This window comes from Girardinichthys multiradiatus, chromosome 9 (assembly GCF_021462225.1).
Source record: "Girardinichthys multiradiatus isolate DD_20200921_A chromosome 9, DD_fGirMul_XY1, whole genome shotgun sequence".
NCBI classification, from domain to species: domain Eukaryota; kingdom Metazoa; phylum Chordata; class Actinopteri; order Cyprinodontiformes; family Goodeidae; genus Girardinichthys; species Girardinichthys multiradiatus.
The window spans coordinates 24,593,340-24,615,942 of record NC_061802.1 but is presented as its reverse complement, the minus strand read 5'-3'; the positions used below and the strand labels follow the sequence as shown (position 1 = coordinate 24,615,942).

The 22,603-nt window shown below is 40.4% G+C and overlaps 2 protein-coding genes across 2 annotated transcripts in view; one reads left to right on the top strand and one right to left on the bottom strand.

Annotated features, from left to right (window-relative positions):
- The first annotated feature begins 114 nt into the window (after positions 1 to 114).
- ccdc181 (coiled-coil domain containing 181) lies at positions 115 to 9,357 on the top strand. The gene is made up of 6 exons (XM_047375870.1): positions 115 to 301; positions 1,278 to 1,385; positions 5,914 to 6,873; positions 6,978 to 7,124; positions 8,217 to 8,374; positions 8,950 to 9,357. Exons 2-6 carry the CDS (start codon positions 1,284 to 1,286, stop codon positions 9,119 to 9,121), a joined length of 1,539 nt encoding a protein of 512 aa, XP_047231826.1. The 5' UTR covers positions 115 to 301; positions 1,278 to 1,283; the 3' UTR covers positions 9,122 to 9,357.
- Positions 9,358 to 12,650: 3,293 nt separating this feature from the next.
- Positions 12,651 to 22,603, bottom strand: part of p3h2 (prolyl 3-hydroxylase 2) — an 80,316-nt gene continuing 70,363 nt past the window's right edge. Inside the window, exons 6-15 of the mRNA XM_047375336.1 lie at positions 16,918 to 17,007; positions 16,529 to 16,569; positions 16,302 to 16,393; positions 16,083 to 16,210; positions 15,868 to 15,963; positions 15,561 to 15,711; positions 15,162 to 15,279; positions 14,996 to 15,071; positions 14,422 to 14,562; positions 12,651 to 13,646 (exon numbers count right to left, since the gene is read on the bottom strand). Coding sequence (XP_047231292.1) covers positions 13,554 to 13,646; positions 14,422 to 14,562; positions 14,996 to 15,071; positions 15,162 to 15,279; positions 15,561 to 15,711; positions 15,868 to 15,963; positions 16,083 to 16,210; positions 16,302 to 16,393; positions 16,529 to 16,569; positions 16,918 to 17,007 — 1,026 coding nt within the window. The 3' untranslated portion in view covers positions 12,651 to 13,553. The remainder of the gene's footprint in view (positions 13,647 to 14,421; positions 14,563 to 14,995; positions 15,072 to 15,161; positions 15,280 to 15,560; positions 15,712 to 15,867; positions 15,964 to 16,082; positions 16,211 to 16,301; positions 16,394 to 16,528; positions 16,570 to 16,917; positions 17,008 to 22,603) is intronic.

The window sequence follows — 22,603 nt, the reverse complement described above, 5'->3', positions numbered from 1 at the left end:
ATTCTAATTTAATACATGGTTCTGTATTTATGAAATTTTACCTTCAGAGCAGAGTGGATGAGAGCTCTGGCCGTGTTTGCGCGCATGCGCATGTAGTAAAGCGTGTTGTGGGTTACTATGACGACAGATCTATTAAAGCTTTTAAACTGAAGTGACTCGGGCCAGATTATGAGCGCAGGTGTTGTTTAACAGCCTGCCACGCAGTATGTGGGACAACAGGATGGAGACATAACAACGAAACAACCCGACAAGATAGTGATTTCATCAACTCATCGACGGAAAGTCACTGTTCAAGCAATTGGTGAGTTAAAAAGCTAACATTCATTTGGTAAAAATCTTTTATCACCGTTGTCTGTTTACCCTGAAAGAGGAAAAGATAAATGTTAATTGATGGTCTTGCAACTTTCCGTTTTTTTCCTGTTTTATAACCCAGAGCTATAAAAATAAACCGGCTTACAGTTATGAGGGTATTTACGTCTCACCTTGTTATGACTCCAGGGAAAATTCTTACATCTTTCAACTGTTTGCAAAAAATAAATAAACATATAACCGTTGTTTTAGCTACGGGATTTGGATTTATGGTTTCAAAAGAAATAGTGCTGCTGATTATGCAGTACCAGCTATTATTCACCAGATGGCGACAAATCAATTACGATACAATTGGAGTTTTTCTTTTTCAGGATTTCATATATTACTTTTGTATATGAACATAGCCAAGCAGGTAGGCATTCAATTTTAAAGTAAATGTCATAACAACAACAACACCAGATTTGTAGTCTTTTTTAAGCAGACACTGATTGAATCCATTTATCTAATTAAGATGATGTCCTTATGTTAACATCCATTTGCCTAGGTCACAAAACTTTAATAGCACTTTCACTCTGAACACTCTCAATAATTTATATCAACTGGACTCCAGTCTAGTAGAGTATTAGTAAATAAAATATATATGCCTTAGGTTTGTATTTATTTGATATTATTATGAGATGCTGGACAAAAAACAAATGCAAAGAAAATACATACACTTCCTCCAAATAAAGGTATATATTTACATAGCACAGTCATAGAGCCAAAGTACAGATTTACTATGAAGATGGTCTAAAACATGAATCACAATAAAAACTTATTAAGGGAATATTGTTTTCGAGATTTGTCTTCAAAAACCAATGTGGATTAGCAAGTTGGTATTGCCACAAACAATTAGATACATTTGCAAAAATAGCTTAGAATTATACCAAAATCTCTCCTACATTTTGTGTCCTTTTGTCTCTCATCAGGAAATAATGACTGAGGTAGTTTCAACCAAATCTCAGGAGGAGTATGAAGATGACTTTGAAAAGGATCTTGACTGGCTAATCAGTGAGGAGGGCCTTAGTGAAGAGCAGGTAACTGGCTGCATCACCTGTTTTTTTATATGTTTTGATAACCATGCATTTTGTTTTCTGGGGTGAATCTACAGTGTCTTGCAAACATATTTATACCTCTTGAGGCTTCAACATGTTGCCACATTGCGACTACAAACATTATTTATGTGATAGAACAACACAAAGTAGTACATAATTGTGGAGAGGAAGGAAAAGGATACATGGTTTTTCTTTATTTTACCCAATAAAAATCTGATAAAAAGTGCAGCATGCACATGAATTTAGCCTTTGGGAGTCTTATCCTTTGGCTGCAATTTAAGCAGCAAGTCTTTTGGGGCATGTCTCTATCAGCTTTCCTCATCTAGAGGCTTAAAATATTATCCAATTTCTCTTTGCAAACTAGCTCAAGCTCAAGCAGATTGGCTTAAGAAAGACTGTTAAAAGCAATTTTTAAGCCTTACCCCAGATTTTCAATTGGATTAAAGTCAAAAGTTTGACTAGATTATTTTAACACATTAATATGGTTTAATAAGCATTGCATTGCCACTCTGCCTTTATGTTTAAATTTGTTGTACTTTTATGCAGTACCTAAGATGTTTTCTTCCAGGATTGCCCTTTATTTACCCTAATCCGTTTGCATAACGGACCAGTTTCCCTTTCTCTGCGGAGGAAAAGCACCCCTACTGCATACTGTTACCACCACCATGTTTTCTTACTTGCCACTCTTCAATATGGCCAAATTTAAAGTGCATGACAAACAATTGTCCTGTTGACAGATTCTCCCACCTGAGGTATAGATCTCTGCAGCTCCTCCAGAGTTGACATGGAGCTCTTAGCTGCTTCATTGATTAGTGGTCTTCTTGACTGATCTGGTGGATGGCATTTCTTGGTAGGTTTGCCACTGTGCTATAGCCTAATCCTTCCACTCTGAGATGAGCGGCCACCTTGCCACCTTGAGGTGGCAGCAGGTTGGAGTAGCTCTGTTACTTTTGATTCTGATTTATTCTTTTTTGGGAACTATTCCTCTTGTGGTGGATACAGTTGATTTTTTTTTTTTTTTTTTTGGACAACCGTCCCCTCCGGTGTCAGATGCTGTGCAGCTTGGAGAATGTTTACTAATACTTTCCAATTTTGGACATTTGTTATTATGCATTGCCATGGCAACATGGTTGTTTCTTACAACCGGGAGCAGCTGATTAATATCTCAAAAGCTCAAATAATACTTCAACTACAACCCCAAATCCCTGATGAGTTGAAAAGGAGACGCCGTGGATGCAGAGCAGGAGCTAAGAGAAGAGAGAGAAGGAGGAAGTTCAAACCATCTCTTCCATTGATTATGATGGGCAATGTGAGATCGTTGGGAAACAAGTTGGATGAACTCCAAGCCCTACAAAGGATCCAGCCAGAGTACCGGGCATGCAGTATTATGTGTTTTACTGAGACATGGCTGCAGGATCATATCCCCGACTCCAGCGTCTCTCTGCTGGGCTTTTTAACCATACGAGCAGACAGAGATTTAAAGAGGAGCGGCAAATGTAAAGGAGGTGGACTGGCAGTACTTATGAACAACAGATGGTGTAATCCAGGACATGTAACTGTGAAGTGTCGTCTCTGTAGTCCAGATATTGAACTGTTGGCAGTAAGTTTTTGTACATATTATTTACCCAGAGAGTTCACCAGTGTTATTTTGGCAACAGTTTACGTTCCACCTTCCACTGTTGCCGACACTACATGTGATGCCATCAGGTCAGTTGTTGCTAAGCTACAGACACAAAACCCTTTTGTGGTATTTTCTGGTGATTTTAACCATGCTTCACTCTCTGCTACACTTCCAACGTTTCAACAGTTTGTCAGCTGCTCTACCAGAGAAAACAAAACATTGGATTTGTTTTATGCAAATGTCAAGGACTCATACATCTCCACAGCAAGACCTCCTCTAGGCAAATCGGATCACAATCTTGTTTTTCTCTGCTCGAAATATAAGCCCCTTGTTCAGAGGCAACCGGTAATAAAGAGGACTGTGAGAAAATGGTCACAGGAAGCTGAAGAAGCTTTGCAAGGTTGCTTTGAGGCTACAGACTGGGACGCACTGTGCCAGCCACATGGAGAGGACATCAATGCCATGACTGAGTGTGTAACCGACTATATAAACTTCTGTGTGGATAACATCATCCCCACCAGAACCGTGAGATGCTTCCCCAATAACAAACCTTGGATCACCAGTGACCTGAAGGACCTGCTTAACAAGAAAAAAAGAGCCTTCAGAGAGGGAGACAGAGAATTATTGAAGAGTTTACAGAAACAACTTAAAGTCAAGATAAGAGACAGCAAGGAGGTGTACAAGAAGACGCTGGAGAACAAGCTCCAGCAAAGTCCTGAAGGCCTGTGCAGAGCAGCTCTGTGGGATTCTGCAGCACCTCTTCAACCTTAGCCTGGCCCAGAAGAAGGTTCCGATGTTGTGGAAGACCTCCTATCTTGTTCCGGTACCAAAGAAAACTCACCCATCAGTCCTCAATGACTATAGACCTGTTGCCCTGACATCTCACATCATGAAGGTCCTAGAGAGACTCCTGTTGGCCCACCTGAGTAAGCAAACAGTAAACCATCAGGACCCCTTCAGTTTGCTTATCGCTGTGGAGTTGGAGTTGAAGATGCCATCATACACCTGCTTCAACAAACCCACTGTCATCTGGACAAAGCCAGCAGCACTGTGAGGATCATGTTCTTTGATTTCTCCAGTGCATTTAACACAATCCACCCTGATTTGCTTTGTCAGAACCTCCAGAAGACTCAGGTGGAGGCCTCAACAATCTTCTGGATCAAAGACTACCTGACAAACAGACCACAGTTTGTGAGACTGAAGGGTTGTGAGTCTAACCAGGTAGTCAGTAGCACAGGAACACCACAGGGGACTGTACTCTCACCATTCCTTTTCACTCTGTACACCTCAGACATCCAGTACAAGACAGACTCTTGTCATCTGCAGAAATACTCGGATGATTCTGCAGTCGTGGGGTGGATCAGAGATGGACAAGAAGATGAGTACAGGAAGCTGGTGGACCGCTTTGTGGCATGGTGTGGAAACAATCATCTCATTTTGAACGTGACTAAAACAAAGGAGATGATTGTAGATTTTAAGAGAAACAGGAATAAGTCAAAAACTATTTCCATCATGGGAGAAGAAGTGGAGGTGGTGGAGGAGTATAAATACCTCGCTGTTCACTTGGACAACAGACTGAAGTGGAGATGCATCTGTGAAGCCACCTACAAGAAGGGACAGAACAGACTGTACTTCTTGATGAAGCTTAGGTCCTTTGGTGTTTGCAGCAAGATGCTGCATATCGTCTATAAGTCTGTTGTGGAAATTGTGATCTCTTCTGCCATCATCTGCTGGGGAAGCAGCATCAGAGCCAGGGACTTAAAAAAACTCAACAAGCTGATAAAAAAAGGCTGGCTCTGTTCTGGGGACTCCTCTAGAACCTCTGGAGATCATTGTGGAAAGACGGATTCTTCATAAAATGAAGAACATTATGGAGAACCCTGAGCATCCTCTTCATGAGACTGTCCTACAACAACAGAGTGTCTTCAGTCAGAGGCTTCTTCATATCTGCTGTAAGACGGAGCGCTACAGGAGATTCTTCCTGCCCACAGCCATCAGCATCTACAACGGCTCTTTGAAGAAACCTTCATAATATGAGCTATAACAACATTTAATTTCCCTTTGGGATTAATAAAGTATTTTTGAATTGAATTGAATAATGAATTGAACACTGCTCTGTGAGATGTTCAGAACTCATGATATTGTTTTTTTAAACCTAACCCTGCTTTACATTTCTTCACAACTGTATCCCTGACCTGTTTGCTGTGTTTATGTTCACTAATGTTCTCTAGTGAACCTCTGAGGCCTTCACAGAACAGCTTTATGTATACTGAGATTAAATAACGCACATGTGGAGCCCATGTACTTATCAGGTGACCTCTGAAGTCAGTTGGGTGCACTGCATTTCATTCAGTGTTATCAGATTAAAGGGGGTTGAATATGTTAAGAATGGGTGATTTTATCTGTAAAAATATTATATTATATTATGTTATATTATATTGATAATAAATCACAAATCCTATCACAAATAACAATATTCAATTTAAAACTATAAACAATGCAGTAATTGTCCATCCTCACTTTTATTTGTAAATATAAAACTAAAATGGTTCAAGGGTATGAATACTATTGCAAGGCACTGTAGGTTTGTAGTTCCCCTGTATTGTGTACTGAATGTGGCACTAACCCTCAGAGCTCCTTTAAGGTGTGATAGGTAATAGCATTGAGTTACACGACCTGGCACATCTCACTGCTCACATGTGAAACCAATGCTTTTCACATACAGTGGCATACTTTCACTCTGACACTGCTCGATGCAATATTGATGAGCAAACAGACATATCTGTTATCACACCAGCAGATTATCAACGGCTAAGTGTTGATCTTGGTCTTTTATCTACATTACAACCTAGTAATGAAAGCTATATGTCTACCTTCTCTACCTCACAGGGCTCTGACTATGAGGACATAGATGCAGAAATAGACAAAGAGCTAAAGGAATATGAGAAACCAGGAGAAGAGAAAAGAAATGAAAACAGGGGCCAAAAACCAGACCCCGTGATAGAGGATGAAGAGAGGTGGCCCTCTCCTATGGAGCCATTAGAGTACGACATAGACCAGGAGAGTGCAAGTAAATCATCCCCTGTGGTACCACCTCCTCCTGAGACAGATGAGCAGACATATGAGGAAAAGAAGTACATCTTGGAGAAAATCCAGCAAGCAAACAAGGAGCTGCAGGAACAGGAAACGCCAGATATAACCAGACGGAGGCGGCTTCATTTCAAAGAGACTTTGGTAGACCTGGTTGTGCCCCCACTCCATTTTCAGGCAGATAGTAACAGCACTGAGATTGATGGTGAAAACAGCAGCAAGGACAGAGCAGATGCAGACATTGAGGTGTTAGGGAAGATGTCTGAGTTAAAACTTTCTCCACGTAATGAAAGCAAGGGATTCAGAGGATCTAACAGTGAGGAACTTCAGGAAACTAAGGAGAGTAAAGTGCTTGTGGAAAAAGATGGGAAGTTTGACCTTGTTAGCATGAAGGATGTGGAGAATCAGAGTGTCCTCCCTCCTATAGCAAACAACTTAGGTAACAGTACACAGTCTTCACCACGTATCCACCAGCAGGTTGGGAAAACCTACAGCTCATTCTCCTCCCCTCAGCTCCGTATCGGCTCATCCTCCTTCCACCTGGGCATCGATCAACTTCGAGCCCCGCGACCCCCAACTCAGCCTAGGATCCGACCTAGTTCAGCCAGCCACAGCCAGAGAATAAGCCAGAGGAGAAACAGCAAGAGGCGGGTGCAGTCTGCAACGGGAACACCCTGCCAGGTCACTTATACGCTGTCTCCACAGCAGAAAGAGCTGCTGCAGAAGATCCAGGAGAGGAAGGAGAGGCTTGCCAGAGAGGTGTGAGCTACTAATAAAAGATAAATCATTATATATTTGCAAAAACATATTATAGTTCTCACACTGGTAAAAAATTTTCACATCAATTTTTTTGTTCTTGTCAGGCAGAGCAGAGGAAACTTGAGGAAGAGGAGTTAAAGAGACAGGAGAATGAGCAAGCCTTCAAAGCGTGGTTGATGAAGAAAAGAGAGCAGCTTCATGAGGAAAGAAGGATCCAACATGCCCAGGAGATAGAGAGGATGAATACTAAAGTAGGCAGCAGAAAACCTATCAAATACTAATCCACAGGCACAACAAGAATGATCCAATCTTGTCCTGAAGCTTGAAGTCTCATTCTAATTTCTTCAGAGGAAACGTTTTCCCAGGCCTGCAGCTGCAGAGCAGCAGTCATTAAAAAATATAGCCATAATTTGGCTCCATATGGGTGAATGAGAGGCCCAATGCAGGACTTTTTAAGTCCAAAATGACAGTTGTTGTTCTTAGGGGTTATAATAACCAAAGCAATGATCAATGTGGAACATTAGCTACTATATTTTTTGAGGGTGAGAAAAGGTGGTTATAGTTACAGTGTCATATAGAAGTTTCCATGCACACATTAACAGCATAAATGTAATAAAATGGATTGTAATCCAATCAATAATTCTTACATTAATTTATTATTAAGCTTTTCAAGTTGGTGCACAACTTTTAACTTGTTTCAGTTTTTGTCTACTTATACAGGCCCAAACTTACAGAGAGCTCAGTATTTTTGTTTTCCTTCGAGGTTTGGACATTGTTTTTAAGCACAGTCCAAACATTTTTGTAAGATTTAGAATCAATTCCAAAACCAGTTTTGATGTATGTTTGGGAACTTTTGACAATGTGTCAACTATTTAGGTGTTGATTTCAAGTCAAGTTGAACACTGAAACAGACCCTCAGCATGATGCTACCATCACCATGCTTGACAGTTGGTTGTGTTCTTGGGTTTGAAGACCTCCTTTTGAATCCTCATAACATACCTTTCACTACTATGTCCAAAAAGCCTGAATCTTTGTCTAGTTTTGCCACCATTTGACCATAAATGTTTTCTCCAGGAGGCATTAGGCTTACATATTTAGAAGGTGTTGATTTAGGAGCATGCGTTTTTTTTTTCCTGGCTGGCAGCCCCTCAGTCCACATTAAAACTTACTTCACTGGATAGACAAGTCATATTTTCTGCCTTTCCTGTCATACTTAGAAATAAACTGAGGATCCTTAAAATTATTATGCCTCCTCAAAAGTTATAATGCTGATAGAAACTTTCCAACTAAGAAGGAAAAATGTTTCACAAATATTTTTGAATTGTCTCTGTTTCTGCTCTCAGAGAGACTCCTGTGACCCAGAGGAGGCCTTTAAGTTGTGGCTTCAGAGGAAACATGAGCAGCAGCAGAAAGAGAGGCAGCTTGTGGAGCTCAGGAAACTTGAGGAGGACAGTAGTTACCTGTTGCACAGCCGCGAAGAGTGTGAACGTGCCTTCAAACTGTGAGTTTGATCCCTTTACCTGTTTTAAAGTCCGTAATAGTAGTAACAAACCAAACGTTTGATATTGTGCAGATATCTTGGCCATAGCAATGTAGTTCATGTCCAAGTAAAGGTCTCGGTTTTCACTCTACTGGAGTCTGCAATGTACACAAGCATTTTATATGGAGACAGACAACTAAACTAACTACTTAATCACACCTTTGTTCAGTTTCTCATTTTGCTTGGGTATTGCAGACTAACAGAAGTGTTTTAGTCTGTCTAAAACCTGGTGAATGGGGTTAAGTTTGAGAGAAGTTGACAAAAAAAAAAACAGTGCTATGGAGAGTATTTATGAGGAGGCAGTAAAATCAGTGACTATTGTTCGGTTTTCTAGTGTGAAATATGTGATGTTTGTATTTTGTTCTTCTAATTTAAAGCGGAGAGAAAGTTTAATAAGTTAAAGGTTTAACAAAGACAATGATTCAAACACTCCCCTTAGGGCATCTATATGGACCTGGACTGTAGAGCAATAAAAATATTTATCACTTGACTAATTAATATCGTGTTGAAATCACCCCTTTTCGTTCTTTTTTCAGGTGGCTGAAGCAGAAACGGGTTGAAAAGCGAGCAGAGCAGCAGGCAGCCAGAGAGCACTCCCGCAGGTTGGTGCTGGAGGAGCGGCGTGCACGCCGCATGAGGGACCTGATGTGCACCGTCAATGAAACCAAGCCCTTCCGGTTCATGGAGCAGGTTGTCTACCGCTTCTGAGCTGAACAAGCCCAAGACAGCCTCCTAATTCATACAACGTACAGCTCCTATCAGAATTTAAATTGACATTCAATTTATGATATATATCTGTTTATAAAGTATGTATGAAATATTATTCATGTGTTTATTCTGTGTCTTGATGTATTATTTTTATTTATGTGCTTTGTTAAAATATATGTCTAAGATATATAAACCACAGTGACCTCCTCTCATATAAAACAGACTTTGAGAAAGTATCCAGTGTATTGAGTGAATTTGTTTTTACTATGATTCATATTCTGTGTAACAACAGATGCACATTACTGTGTATGAGGCTCTTCCTAAAATTCATGGTTTCACACTGTATGCCTTTGATCAGAGTGTTTGATTAATTTCATGTCGACCGAGATCATTCTGATGGGTTGAAAAACTTTATTTACTGATTTATGTCCTAAGATGTAATATTTCTTTTAGCTTATTGTGTTACAGATAAGCACAAATATGTTGATGTTGTGTTTAAGGAGACCTGGTTGGTGCTGGGCCCCCTACTGTGACAAAATAAAGCCAAGTACACTAATCTCAAACATAGGTTCGTCCTGCAGCTGGTGAGTTACATTTCAAGCTGATCTTTGGTGCTTTCCAAAGCTCTCAGTCCTATTTTTGAACTTGTAAATATAGCTTTAGTGGAACATGGTCATGTCAAAACATTGATCTGAGCTTAACTAAAAATCTCCATCCTCTGTAAATTTAGTTTGAAAATTTATGATCCATGTTAAATTAAACATGTATCCTTAAGACTGAGACCAGACATTTGAAAGTTTGTTAAAATTGTCAGAATTCTTAGGTAAAATTGTTTACAGCTCTTTAAGCAGTATGATAGCAGCCTCTATTAAAACCAACAGTATTATCAAAGCAAGTAATAAGGGACAGAGGAGGTAATTTAGACAGAGAACCAGCAACAAGAAATAAATGGAGGCTTTTTTGTGGATTCTGGGATTTTACAGGAGGAAAACTATTGGTTTAGCTTTTCCCTTATTAGGTCTTTAAGACAGAGTGGCCAAACAGAAACTATTCCTTATAAAAATAAAACTAATGATAGAAATTAACATGACCAAGGGCCCAGACAATGACAGAAAAAGATTGAAATGTGAGTGTTTGTGTGAATATGTATTGGACATGTCACAACTAATAATGATGCAGACAGAAAACAACGAACAAAGGGTAAAAACATGTATCAGGATATCTAGTAAGGATATTTTATGAAGACAACCTCGAGCATATGACTAAACCACAAGTTGTTATGCTGAGGTGGTGATTTGTAGGACCAACGTGCAGACAGCAGCGTGGCAGCCTCATGGTGAGTCATGTATTTAATAATAGAACTGAAAACTTACAAAGGAGTGAAAACAGAACATGGAGCAGAGTGATGGGATGGGCTTAGAATGGGCAGGCAAACAGTCATGGACAGGTTTGGCATGACAAACAGGAGGATCCAGTGGCAATCAATGAAAACTAGACGTATAAATACAGGGGCAGGGTGGAGAAATGACCAATGAATTAGAGGAGCTAATCAGATGAAATGTGGAGCAGCTGGTCACAGGGAGAATGCAGAAAAACTGAAGGAGGGAGGCTAATTAACACTGAGAAGTAACAAGAATATATCTAAACACAAGAATAAACCAAGAACATTAATCTACGATGAATGAACTACAATAACAGCAACTAAAGAATATAAATAACAGGGAGGGAGTATATCCATAAAGAAACTCAATCTCAAACACCAAACAGGCGAATCATGACACAAAGTCATGGAGAGATTATCATCTAGAATACTAACTTGAACTCAAGAGAAGACTTTAGGAGGAACCTGACAATGATGGTGCATTGTTACTATTAGGACAATCTTTTTTACTCATTACCAAGAAGACTTTTACTAAGTCAAAACTGAGGAATCAAATCTCTATAAATTTGTCTACTTTACAAGAATAATAAAGTTTGTAGCAAATAACTTTACCTTCACAATTGCTGAATTCTCTATGTGGAGTTACAATGTAAGTTAGCCAGGATCTTGATATGTTCTGCAAATTAGTGGAGAATGAATTTTTCTGTCAGCAACATCTTTTAACTGCCAAAGGAGTGATCACAGAGTAGAGTTGGGAACTAAGTGTCAAGTGGGGGAAGTGTGAGCAGCGAACCAGTGGTGCTGTCACTTACTGGTTCTGCAAAGCTGGCTTCATTAGGTACAGCGTGTTGTTGTGGGATGTGGTTGGCTTAAGTGGTTGACATCAGAAAGGGTGATACAGCCTAAAAAAGATGTTTTAAAAGTCCACCACTCCAGTGGCCCACATGCGGTCATGCTTAATAAAGGCAGCTTTGCAGAAAAACAAATCACTTGACTAGTTGACTTTAACTAGTTGCCAGCAGGTTGGCGGTGCTAAGATTTGTTATAAAACTTTTGCATGAACTATACTGACTTTGAGACTGGAGACATTTACCACAGCTTTGCTTTGTCAAAGCCACTCTCTTATTCATTGTCAGCTGGAAAACAAATCTTTCCCATAGACCCTTTCAGAGCCCCTTGGTGGATCTGCAAAGCTGGCTTCATTTAACAAGTGCATGTTGTTGTGGGATGTGGTCAGCCCTAGTGGTTCACTTTTAAAAGCCTGATGCAGCTTAAGGAGGGCGTTTTGAAACCACTGTAGCTATACAAACCCCATTACAATGGTTTTAGCAGTGGTCTGTAATGGGTCTTTTGCTGCAAAGTGATTTTATTTAATTTCCCATCATAATTTCTAAACAAACCACAATTTAAAAAAATCTGAATTTTCCCCTTAAAACTATTAGTTGTCTGAGAACATATATAAGAACACATGAAACTTTAACTGTCTAATCTAACTGCTATGTCCACTGAACTAATATGTGCACTGACAAAGTGGATGGCAGTAGCAGTTGGCATCAGGGTTTGTACACAGTTGGTCTTGTTGCTGTCCCCTTGGCAAATTCTAGCATTGAGCTACCAGATATTTCTAGAAGACTGTCTTGGCAGCTTAAGCAGACACTATGGTGGGTCTGGTTGCTTTGAGCGCATTGCTTGTTGTATGTTGTAGATGTTTGTTGTCCTCTGCTCATTTGTCCTTTAAAGTGTTTTAACACTTTAAGGTTAACATTGTAAATAAGAAATTGTTCTTAATGTTTTGCCTGGTAAGTAAAGGTTTAATAATAAAAACATAAAAATAATAATTTACAGTGTCAGAGGCAGATTTGCTCTACAACATGAGGAAAAACAAGAGATTCCATCTGTTGCAGAATTGCTTTATTAAAAACGGCCTGATGGCAGACAAGACCACAAGCTGTGTGAAAAGGCGGGGGGGACTTTCTCAACACCCTCAACCTTTACAAGGAGGTCCAGTTGCCTTGTATTAAAGTACTATATTGCACTGACCTGAGTGATGGAGAATTTTCCCCTCACACAATTTGAACTTAAATATGTTTTGAACTCGTGATGTTTAATTTTAAATCTAAACAATGAATATATAAACAAATTGCAAACCACTTTAAATATTTTTTTATTTGTATGCATATACAAATCCATTTCATCCACATTACATAATCTTTAAAAAGAAGTGGCCAGCCTTTTTAGGCACTAATACAATTCTGGTGAGCACATAAGAACACAAAGCTACTCCTTTATGTTTGGATTTACAGTGCATCATCATTATCATCATCATCATAAACACAAACATGTTTAAATATAAAATATATATTCCTTGAAACAGGAACAACTGGCATCTTTTATGGAAAACATGTTTTCATTTCAAATGCAAAAATATAAAGACATAAATAAATATGAAACACATACGCTCGCCATTCTCATTTCACTGAATGTGCAAAACTGTACTATGCTGTGTTAAAAAAATAATGTATTCAGCATGGAAGAAGTTTCAATTATTGCCATTTCTGAAATAGAAAAGCAGTGTACCACCTACTTTGTAAATAGTTATTACTGGCAATTTGAAAAACTGAGTAACATCTTAGTGTTAGTAATATATATATATATATATATATATATATATATATATATATAGCAGAACTAGTTGTGGTAAAGGTATCAGACATACTTTGTACCCGACCAGTAAAAATCTCATTCTTGATTCAGTTATTTGCGAAGATCAGAAACAATCCCAACCCAAAACAGTGAAACATCAACTTCACAGTTCACAGAAGAAAATACACCAAGCAATAAGACATAACTGGAAAATTAAGGATCAAAAAGTAAGCACAAATGTGATGAAAAACATAAAACTGACAACACAAAAACACTTTTATTAACGTTGCACTTCAGTATAGCACAACACAAAAATAGAAATGTTCTGAACATCATTCAATAAATAGTAAACGTTATTGAGGAGTTTCATTGAAAAGGATAGGAAAGAAATGTGTTTGTTATACTGCTTCAAAGTTCATCTTTAGGGTTGATGTTAAGGCCGTGACCCCAAACAGACTTTGTGTCCAAAGCTTGGATCACCTCATCTGCCTGCAGCCTCTCCTGGACAGAGAGAGACAAAAACACCCAGATGAGACAGAAAATAAAGAAGAAAAAAATACTTTCTTTTACATTTTTACAGCTATTTACAACAATTACCATTAAATATATTGGATGAGTTATATATATTTGATAATTATTATATAGATTCCCAGTTGGGTTAGTTAATTTGGTTGCTGTACCCTGAGTTTACCAACCAACAATCTATTTTTAACTATTATATGTTAAAATAGAATCATAACAGAAAACACTGCGCATATAGTGTAGTATTACTTTGATACTTATATGTTACTATAAATATGCGTGCAAATTTTAGGATGGTGACTCGGATGTGGAAGTCAGATTCTAGCACATGATGAGTAATCCTACAAGACAATTCATAGGAATGCAGTTTCCTTTATCTGAATCATTGATCTGGTTTTATCTGGTACATTAAAAAGTTGCACTGAATCACTAAAGATTAGTAAGTTATATACTCCAAAAGACTCACAGCTTTTCTTCCAGCACAAGGGATTTAACAAACTAATGACTCACTGTGGGTTAAAGATGAAAGAAAGGCCTAATTTCAGATGATTGTTTGTCAAATAACCCCTGTACTCTTATCTGTCCACTCCACAAATATAGAATAATTATTAATGTTGATCCATCACAGAGTTCTAATTAATTAGCTTTAACTTTGTGGCTGTAAAATATTCCTGGGGTTTGAATAATTTTCCAAGAAACTGTAGGTAAAACTGAAACCAGGCTAATAATTGAAGTGACCTTAAAGGCTATTTACCAGTTCTCTGTAGAGCGGATCTAAGGTGAACCACAGAGCCACAGCACACCTCTGCCCACCGGTGACGGCTTTCACGCCATGTGGATTCTCTCCCCCTGATGAGAAACCCACCAACCGACCACACTTTGGTTTTATTGATGCCTGCAGGTAAAATAGAAAAAATATGAAACAGAGGAGGACAGAAATTAGATCTAAATGATGTTTCTACATAGTATCACTTCATTAAGACTATCCTCCACATTTTGTTTCTGCTGGATGACCCCACAAATGACTCTAACTGATGCTAAACATGAATTTAAAAAAAATTCAAATAGCATAAAGTTTAGGTTTTAATATGTTTGTTTAAAAATACAAAATGAAATGAGGCACACTGGGAGTGAATAGTGCTGTATGCTTCTCTTCTTGAGGCACCTGTAAGCTAGCTGAAAAACTATTATTTTATTGTTTATTCATAATGATCTGTGCATGCTGAATATGTACATATATATTTCTGATGGTCTCTCTTTTCTTTAAAACTGAAATTTTAAAGTTAAATAAGAACTTTGGTTATTATAACCCCTAAGAACTTTCTCACCGTGACTGTTTTGGCATCCATTTCTGTGAATATAAACTCTCCTCCATCAAAATCTCCATTTAGATATAACAGAGCACTGAAAAAGTAAAAGGACCTTAGATCAGCAGGAGATTATATAATTTATTAGATTAAATCATGCTGTAAAAACACACATCATATTTCCCACCTGTAGTCTCTGTATGTGTATGCAGGTGGTTCTTTCCAACACTCGTTGGCGTCCGGATCCAACAGACAGTTGTCAGCATGGATGGGATGGCTCAGGTCATTTCTATGATCTTGTTGGCCTAAGGAACAAGAAATGATAAACAGAAAACAAATAAATAAATAAATAAATAAATGGACATTGGGATGTTTGAATGTATCTTACATGTATTAGTTGGGAGAAGATGAAAGCAATTTTTCATTTCCCCTCAGTTTTGCGGCATTTAAAAGACTATAATATATTTTTGCCTACAAACTGACCTAAATGTTTCACACTGCTTACAAAGTGTCACCTAAATAATCCTGTATAAAATACTGTGGGCTTTTGGGGCATTTATGATGACTGACTGCGTGCATTAGTAACCTGTGATGGCTGTCCGACAAACCAGGTGTGTGTAGGAGAAGTGCAGCGTAGTGTTCAGCATGAAGTAGGACTCCACGATCCTTCTGACTCGCTCGCTGGTATCATAGAAGAGTCGAGCGCTGCTCATGGGCACTCTGCCCTCGTATCCGTACTGCAGGGAGGAGATAATTCAGTCAAACAAGAATCAGGGCGAATGTGGTGTAGTTATAAATATTCAGTGTGCAACATTCAAAATGAGAATCCTGCATCCTTTATGTGAAATGTGCATTTGAACTAAGTAAGGTGTTTGCATTAGCGGTCAGCATACCTGCAGAGTTTTCAGTACAGTGGCTCCTTCAAACTTCTCGTTAGGAGTGTGTGGAGACATCCTCCCTCTGTAACCGTCTCCTGCCATGGTGACAGCCTGGAAAACCAAAATAAAGCCACAAATAGGCTTTAGATACATTTTATTCACTGAACCAGCAAAGAGTTGGGTTTATATGTAAGACTAGCCCTTACTTCATAACTTTATAATGTACCTACATGTGCCAGGTTTCTGAGCTCTGCACACTTCTCCTCAGATATAACCTGATCGAGGAGCACCCGCTGGGTCCCGTTTAAAGCCGCAGAGTTCTGCACCAGCTGCACACTGTCATATAACAAGTGGCCACCTACACCACAGAAGCACTTTAATTAAACCTCATAGCATTTTATTAACCGTTATAATAATCCATCTTTATTAACAGCCTCTCACTGACTTACCTTCTTTAAGCTGCTGTGAAACAATCACAGTCATGTTCTTCTTCTCTGAGATGGGAACGTACTCCATCCAACCATCAGTGCCAGAAGGAATCCTGAGGAGAAACGAGCTATAACTCTTGTACCTGAGAGAGACTCTTAGTGAGTTCATACAGGCACCACACAAGCGTTTTAAAGAACTCAATTAATACTTGAAAATACTGGTTTGGGCTTTTGCCGTTAAAACGTACCTGTTAGAATCATCCCTTCCACCTGTGCTACTCCAGTAATTCTGCATCAGAGACAAATTGAAAGCTGCTAGTAGCTTGTTTAATGCCTCGAGAAGCACTGCTCCACAAATATACTTGGAATACAGACAAAAACGCTGGATTATTTGAATTTTGCAGCATGTTAAATTAAAAGTTCTTAGTATGACCAGCAGGTGGTGGTGTTGGATGTAGAAACAGTGGTGCATTGTGGGTCTGCCAGACGGCTGCTGCTCCAAGACATGTGGACAGTGGGTCTGGGCCAAACTACTAGGATAGCTTTCTACTACGTATTTACAATGCACTTCAAAGATTAGAAGCAACAAGAAAAAATAAACTAAATTACAGATGTTACTGTAGTTAAAATAACTCACCCCTTCTGTGAAGTCAACACCCATTATTTTGCTGCCCATTAGAAGGAGCTCCAGTTCGAGTCGGTGCCTCGTCAGGTACCGTTCAGCTTCCTAAAGACAAACACAGTTCAATAACAAGCTCCTTATTAATGTCATAATAATCTTACAAATACACCATTATTCTAGACTTATCTGTCATTAATATCTGTGCACTCTTTAGTATACAAATATTAAAAAGTAACTAAGCTGCTAAACAGCCACTGAATCTAAACATGGAAAGGAAACTCATTAAGTGTGATAATTTGTTAAATATTGAGGTAATCCGCTTTAGAACTTTAAAATTTTTTGAATAAATCCCACATTTTGCCAAAGTTTATAAAGGTTGATTGTAAAAAACGTTTTTGGACAACAAAAAAACACAATTTTGTCCGCAGGTCCTTTTGAGGTGTATGTTTGTACATGATGTATTTGGCAACTTTGTTTACCAAAAGAACAAAATAAAGACAATTTTTTTCTTCTGTTTAAACTATGTGTAAAACAGAGTTGTCCAAAGAATTAGGTACCACATAAAATATATATTTTTTAATAATTATGCTTTTACATTTTCTTTAATTTCACAGTAAATAGAGCCACATCTATCCAGTGATCTTTATTTAAAAGTAGACTTTGGTGCACCCAAATCTGCTTTTAACTTCTCATTAAATTGGCTAAATAGGTCAAGCGTTTTCAAAGAAAGAGTGAACCAAATTGTGTTTTTATTGCTAGGAATAGACTTAATATCCTTCAATTTTTTCAATTTAAACCCAAACGGTGATCAGATAGGTTGAACAGGTATAACAAAAAAAAATCATAATATAATTTTTTGTGAATTTAGGTTTTTTTAATCATAATTTACTTTTGACTTAATGATTCTGGTTCGTTCGTTCGTTCGTCGTCTTCCGCTTATCCAGGACCGGGTCGCGGGGGCAGCAGACTCAGCAGAGACGCCCAGACGTCCCTCTCTCCAGACACCTCCTCCAGCTCCTCCAGGGGGAGCCCAAGGCGTTCCCAGGCCAGCCGAGAGACATAGTCCCTCCAGCGTGTCCTGGGCCGTCCCCTGGGCCTCCTCCCGGTGGGACGTGCCTGGAACACCTCCCGAGGAAGGCGTCCTCAACTGGCTCCTCTCAATGTGGAGGAGCAGCGGCTCTACTCCGAGCTCCTCCCGGATGGCCGAGCTCCTCACCCTATCTCTAAGGGAGTGCCCGGCCACCCTACGGAGGAAGCTCATTTCAGCCGCTTGTATCCGTGATCTCGTTCTTTCGGTCATGACCCAAAGTTCATGGCCATAAGTGAGGGTAGGAACGTAGACCGACCAGTAAATTGAGAGCTTTGCTTTTCGGCTCAGCTCTCTCTTCACCACAATGGACCGGCACAGCGCCCCCATTACTGTGGCAGCCGCACCGATCCGTCTGTCGATCTCCCGCTCCATTCTTCCCTCACTCGTGAACAAGACCCCGAGATACTTAAACTCCTCCACTTGAGGCAGGAACTCCCCTCCAACCTGAAGAGGACAAGCCACCCTTTTCCGGTCGAGTACCATGGCCTCGGACTTGGAGGAGCTGATCCTCATCCCAGCCGCTTCACACTCGGCTGCGAACCGCCACAGCGCATGCTGTAGGTCTTGGCTAGAGGGGGCCAGCAGGACTACGTCATCCGCAAAAAGAAGAGACAAAATCCACTGGTCCCCAAACCAGACCCCCTCCGGCCCTTGGCTGCGTCTAGAAATCCTGTCCATAAAAGTTATGAACAGGACCGGCGACAAAGGGCAGTCCTGCCGGAGTCCAACATGCACTGGGAACAGGTCCGACTTAGTGCCGGCAATGCGTACCAAACTCCTGCTCCGCTCGTACAGGGACCGGATGGCCCCTAATAAAGGGCCCCCGATTCCATACTCCTGGAGCACCCCCCACAGGGCATCACGAGGGACACAGTCGAATGCCTTCTCCAGGTCCACAAAACACATGTGAACCGGTTGGGCAAACTCCCATGAACCCTCGAGCACCCTGTAGAGGGTATAGAGCTGGTCCAGTGTTCCACGGCTGGGACGAAAACCACACTGTTCCTCCTGAAGCCGAGGTTCGACTATCGGTCGGACTCTCCTCTCCAATACCCTGGCGTAGGCCTTACCAGGGAGGCTGAGGAGTGTGATCCCCCTGTAGTTGGAACACACCCTCCGGTCCCCCTTCTTATAAAGGGGGACCACCACCCCAGTCTGCCAGTCCAGAGGCACTGTCCCCGACCGCCACGCAATGTTGAAGAGGCGTGTCAACCATGACAGCCCTACAACATCCAGAGACTTGAGGTACTCAGGGCGGATCTCATCCACCCCCGAAGCCTTGCCACCGCGGAGCTTTTTAACCACCTCGGTGACTTCAGCCTGGGTGATGAAAGAGTCCAACCCCGAGTCCCCAGCCTCTGTTTCCACCACGGAATGCGTGATGGCAGGATTGAGGAGATCCTCGAAGTACTCCTTCCACCGCCCGATAATGTCCTCAGTCGAGGTCAGCAGTCTCCCGCCCCCACTATAAACAGTGTTGGCAAAGCACTGCTTCCCCCTCCTGAGGCGCTGAACGGTTTGCCAGAATCGCTTCGAGGCCAACCGGTAGTCCTTCTCCATGGCCTCACCGAACTCTTCCCAGGCCCGGGTTTTTGCCTCTGCCACAGCCCGGGCCGCAGCACGCTTGGCCTCACGGTACCCGTCAGCCGCCTCAGGAGTCCCACAAGCCAACCACAGCCGATAGGACTCCTTCTTCAGCTTAACAGCATCCCTTACTGCCGGTGTCCACCACCGGGTTCTGGGATTGCCGCCACGACAGGCACCGCAGACCTTACGGCCGCAGCTATGGGCAGCAGCATCGACAATAGATGCAGAGAACATGGTCCACTCTGACTCTATGTCTCCAACATCCCCCGGGATCTGGTCGAAGCTCTCCCGGAGGTGGGAGTTGAACACATCCCTGGCCGAGGGCTCCGCCAGGCGTTCCCAGCAGACCCTCACTATGCGCTTGGGCCTGCCGAGTCTGTCCGGCTTTCTCCTCCTCCAGCGGATCCAACTCACCACCAGGTGATGATCAGTGGACAGCTCGGCCCCTCTCTTCACCCGAGTGTCCAAAACATGCGGCCGAAGGTCTGATGATACGACAACAAAGTCGATCATCGACCTCCTGCCTAGGGTGTCCTGGTGCCAAGTCCACTGATGGACACCCTTATGTTTGAACATGGTGTTCGTTATGGACAATCCGTGACTAGCACAGAAGTCCAATAACAAAACACCACTCGGATTCAGATAGGGGAGGCCATTCCTCCCGATCACGCCTCTCCAGGTGTCACTGTCGTTCCCCACGTGGGCGTTGAAGTCCCCCAGCAGAATAATGGAGTCCCCGGGAGGGGCACTATCCAGCACCCCCGACAGAGACGCCAAGAAGGCAGGGTACTCTGCAGGGTACTCTGACTTAATGATTCTGGTACACATGACAAAACGTTTGGTCACCACTGAAATAATAAATAAATGTGGCTGAAAAGTAAAAAGCTGTCTTAGTCACAACATTGAAAATGGACATTAGAGATGGACAATTATTGTTTTTGTGAAATCTTTTTTGTCTTCAGAAGAATCGATGCGTCTACTTGATGATGTTTACATACCCCAAAAACAAAAAATATCCTTGGATTTGTCAATTCTACTATTTTTTCAACTGTTGGTTCCATGAGGGCGGCAAAAATATAAATTTTTCTTAAATATCATGAAATACAATTATCATGTGCTGTTTAGCTAGAAAGCTTCACCACTAACCACTTTATTAATAATGAGACATCATTATTACATCTTACAACATTTACTGTGTGGAAAAGATGCCTACGATGTTTCTTGATGTTTAATTGTGGTTCAAAACTCAAATGAAATCTAATTTATAATTTATAAAACACATTTTTCTTCCAAAAAAAGCTTTGTCATCCTTGTTTTTAAAAAGACAGCTACATGATGATGTTTCTTGATGTCTACATATAATCAGGTGTGGAATCACTACTGTAGCAAAAAGACTTTCAAAGACTTAAAATTTTACATCTTTCAGAGCAAGTGAAGCTTCGCTTAGAGGACTGTTAAGTAATCTGAGCAGCCTGCAGCATTTTTCTCTTCCATCATTCTTTGAAAAACAGCTTGAAGATTGTGTCAGAGACCTTCTGAAGGCACTCTAGCCACACGTCTCCTTCCTTTTGAAAGCAGGACCTTTGGACAGGGAGGCATGTTGAGCCAGGCACACTGACATCCTACAAATGAGCTCCCAGAGGCAGAAAGGAGAAAGAACGCATGAACCAGGCAAGCTGGGGGCCAACTACTGTACAGTAAACTGACAAGCGGTGAAAAAAGGGAAAGGCAGAAAAATGTAAGCTAGGACTCAAAACAATACATTCCCTTTCAGTCTCCTTATCTCAACTACTGATAGTGTTTGCCACATGCTGCTGGAAACTCTGCTTGCTCTAATGAGGAACAGCCTTTTCTAGTAAGAGGAAACTAAATATTTGGGAGAGCAACAAGGCAGTGGTCGAGGATTTTTTCAGTTAAAGGAGCTGATGATCAGTCTGAGAGATTTTTTGGAAAGCAACCTTTAACTCCTGCCAAAAAGTGGGCTTTTTCCAAAGTTGTCCATTTTTCTCTCAAGTCTTTTCTTACTTCGTGCATAACATTTTTATCTGCCTTTCATCTTTCTAGTTTGGAGCATACCCAGCCCATTTTCAGTGAAAATAGAGCAGATCTCTGGATCTTGTGGATGATTTGTGGATGCAGCAATGATTTATCTCAATGGTTTTCAGATGACACATTGAGGAGACTTCAAAAACAAAATCCCATTTGTTTCAAACTGAAGATCATGTAATTTACCTGCATACAAACAGTTATTAAGTTGATTAATTTATCCACTCACTTCTTCCCAGAATAGCAAAGTCCTCTGTAATTGACTCAGGCTGTCTGGGATTCTCTTTGAAATTAAATCCAGGCAGTGATCTGTTATAAACTAAGCTCATTAGTTGTAAAATAATGCTGCAGAATTTTATAAATATTTCAACCAATATTTTTGTTCTAGTGAGAACATCTTCAAAATGGCTTCAGGTATTTAAATCAAAATGACATAGAAATATAAACAAAAACGTTTTTGGTTTAAAGAGCTTTTATAATGTCACAACATCTATTTTATCCAGAGTTGATGACGTTTTTGCCGAGATCTTCCACTGATGTCTACAGTGCTTTCAGGCTCAAATTTCAAGCAGTGTCTGAATCTATTGCTGCTGACAGGACAAGGTATAATAAAGAACAAAGTACTTGTATTAATCTAATTTACTCAAGACATCATTCTATTTTTATCTCAATAATCAAATGTTGTGGTTATTTGACGTCATGAACTAAAATAACAGATCAAGAATGGTGGTGTACAAGAAAATCTCTTTCCAAAAGCAACCTGCATCGTCTTTCACTGTAATTTCGATCATTTCAGCCAATGTGTTTACTTGTTGGTATTATCTTTGAACCTGAAGTATGAAAGTCACTCTGACTTTACAGGTGCATCTCAAGAAATCAGAATATCATTGAAAAGTTTGGTTATTTCGGTAATTTAGGTAATGAAATATAAACTCATATAACTGAGATTCTTTGCAGACAAAGTGATTAATTTCAAAC